The sequence below is a fragment of the Salmo salar genome, chromosome 11, assembly GCF_965601325.2.
Source record: "Salmo salar chromosome 11, fSalSal1, whole genome shotgun sequence".
NCBI lineage: Eukaryota > Metazoa > Chordata > Actinopteri > Salmoniformes > Salmonidae > Salmo > Salmo salar.
Genome location: NC_138301.1, coordinates 64317501 through 64320000, shown reverse-complemented (window position 1 = coordinate 64320000; position 2500 = coordinate 64317501). Strand labels below are relative to the sequence as shown.

Here is a 2500-nt window from a genome sequence, read left to right as displayed (position 1 = left end):
AAATCTGCCATGTCAGTCGTTTTTACATGGCGGGAGAGTAACTATTCCAGCCAGAATAACCTGCTGTTTTCCGACCAACTCCAAGACCTTCTGATAATACATGTTCTGTGCCATTTGACATTTTGAGAGACGTTACAGGGTTTGAGAAGTGCTGGTTTGCAGTTTGAGAAAGAAAACAATAACTAATTTGATGAATTGCTTAAAAACAAAGTGCATTATATTTAATATAAACCGCCTACATTTTTATCAACTTTTATTAAAAGCGAAAGTTTTTGTGCCAAAAATAACTGAAATTGAACATCACCAAATACTTGAATTTCATTAGATGTGAGATTAAACAATGTAGGTTATTGTGTCTCTGCCTATTTAATGAAACACACTGATGTTGTCGGCAATAGATCTCAAAGCAGGGCGTCGCTGATTCCCTACTGAGCTTAAACCTTTAGTAAATGTCAACTTTGTTTTCTCATCCATAAACACATCTCTTCAAAGTGGGGGGGTCTACTGTGGCTGTTCAGCAGCTCACGTCAGAGAGATCTACTGTGGATCACTCACATAAGAATTATGATCACACTTCCTCCAGTGATGCATTATGGGGACACCTGTACATTATCACACTTCCTCCAGTGATGCATTATGGGGACACCTGTACATTATCACACTTCCTCCAGTGATGCATTATGAGGGACACCTGTACATTATCACACTTCCTCCAGTGATGCATTATGGGGAGACCTGTACATTATCACACTTCCTCCAGTGATGCATTATGGGGACACCTGTACATTTGAAAGCACGAGTCACCAGTATAGCCTATTACCCACTAAACAGGATGTTTAATATCTTCAAACCTAGAATAAAAAACCCTCCCAGGCTTCCGTCATAAGGGTTAATTGAAAATGAAATATCTGAAGATTTCCAGGCAGTTTGGAAAAAGGAATCGGGTGTGAATGGTCGTCGTGCTGGGGTAATAATGACGTAACCAACGAGTCTAGTAATACCAGTTCTGTCTGAACGGGGCTTCCAGCTCTGACACCAGATGGGAGGCATCTAGGTTCCCATGTAGTCTCAGACCCCTGCATGACTCTGGAAGTCTGGCTCGAGAGCCACTTCCTCTCTCCCTCCCTCCCTCCCTCCCTGGCAGCCCGGCACTACATCCCTCTCTCCATCCATCTCTCCGTCCCTCCATCTCTCCGTCCCTCCATCTCTCCGTCCCTCCCTCTCTCCGTCCCTCCCTCTCTCCGTCCCTCCCTCTCTCCGTCCCTCTCTCTGTCCCTCTCTCCGTCCGTCCGTCTCTCTCTCTCTGTCCCTCTCTCTCTCTGTCCCTCCCTCTCTCTCTCTGTCCCTCCCTCTCTCTCTCTGTCCCTCACTCTCTCTCTCTGTCCCTCCCTCTCTCTCTCTGTCCCTCCCTCTCTCTCTCTGTCCCTCCCTCTCTCTCTCTCTGTCCCTCCCTCTCTCTCTCTGTCCCTCCCTCTCTCTCTCTGTCCCTCCCTCTCTCTCTCTGTCCCTCCCTCCCTCTCTCTGTCCCTCCCTCCCTCTCTCTGTCCCTCCCTCTCTCTCTCTGTCCCTCCCTCTCTCTCTCTGTCCCTCCCTCCCTCCCTCTCTCTGTCTCTCTCTCTCTCTCTCTCTCTCTCTCTCTCACACAGCTCTCCATCCATCTCTCCCTCCCTCTCTCTATCCATCTCTCCTCCTCCCTCCCACTCTGGCCACTCAGAGCCTCTCTGCCTCTGCCACACACTCAGACAAGTGAAAAGACTTTGGCAGAGCAGGGCAGAGGGCCTTTCACATTGAAGTTCAATGTGAGTCTGGGGGGTATTTCTCTGGAGTACATTCACTGGGATTATGCTCTGCCAGTAACATTTCAAATGGAAATTCACGCATACATTATTTAAAATGTAGTTGATTCAGTTGTGAATGTTTTTACTGATTGGTTTTTTTTTTGTCTGTGTGTGTCAACAGCCCCATTCCAGGCCAGCGGTTCAGAAACAGAGCCAGAGCTCCACGCAGGGGGGCAGGTCTCAGGAGAGACTGGCCCCATCCAGAGCGCCCTGGAGCAGCCTCACCCAGCAGACACCCAGGCGACCCATAATGATCCAGGCAAGAGATTAACATCCAACCCTCCTTCTAAATCTAACATCCCATAATGATCCAGGCAAGAGATTAACCTGTTATGGCTAGGGGGCAGTATTTTCACGGCTGGATAAAAAACGTACCCGATTTAATCTGGTTACTACTCCTGCCCAGTAACTAGAATATGCATATAATTATTGGCTTTGGATAGAAAACACCCTAAAGTTTCTAAAACTGTTTGAATGGTGTCTGTGAGTATAACAGAACTCATATGGCAGGCAAAAACCTGAGAAGATTTCATGCAGGAAGTGGCCTGTCTGACAAGGTGTCGTTCTTCTTGTCTCTGTTTATTGAAGAGTGAGGATCTTAGCTGTCCCGTGACACTTCCTACGGCTGCCATAGGCTCTCAGAAGGCGGCAAAACGCTGAAT

General features: G+C 47.6%; 1 protein-coding gene across 2 annotated transcripts in view; it reads left to right on the top strand.

The window, feature by feature from the left end:
• LOC106562854 (FH1/FH2 domain-containing protein 3) overlaps nt 1–2500 on the top strand; it is a 36100-nt gene that overhangs the window by 7159 nt on the left and 26441 nt on the right. For both annotated transcript variants that reach the window (XM_082958035.1, XM_082958034.1), the window contains one exon: nt 1960–2097. In XM_082958035.1, the coding sequence (XP_082814161.1) occupies nt 1960–2097 (138 nt within the window). The remainder of the gene's footprint in view (nt 1–1959; nt 2098–2500) is intronic.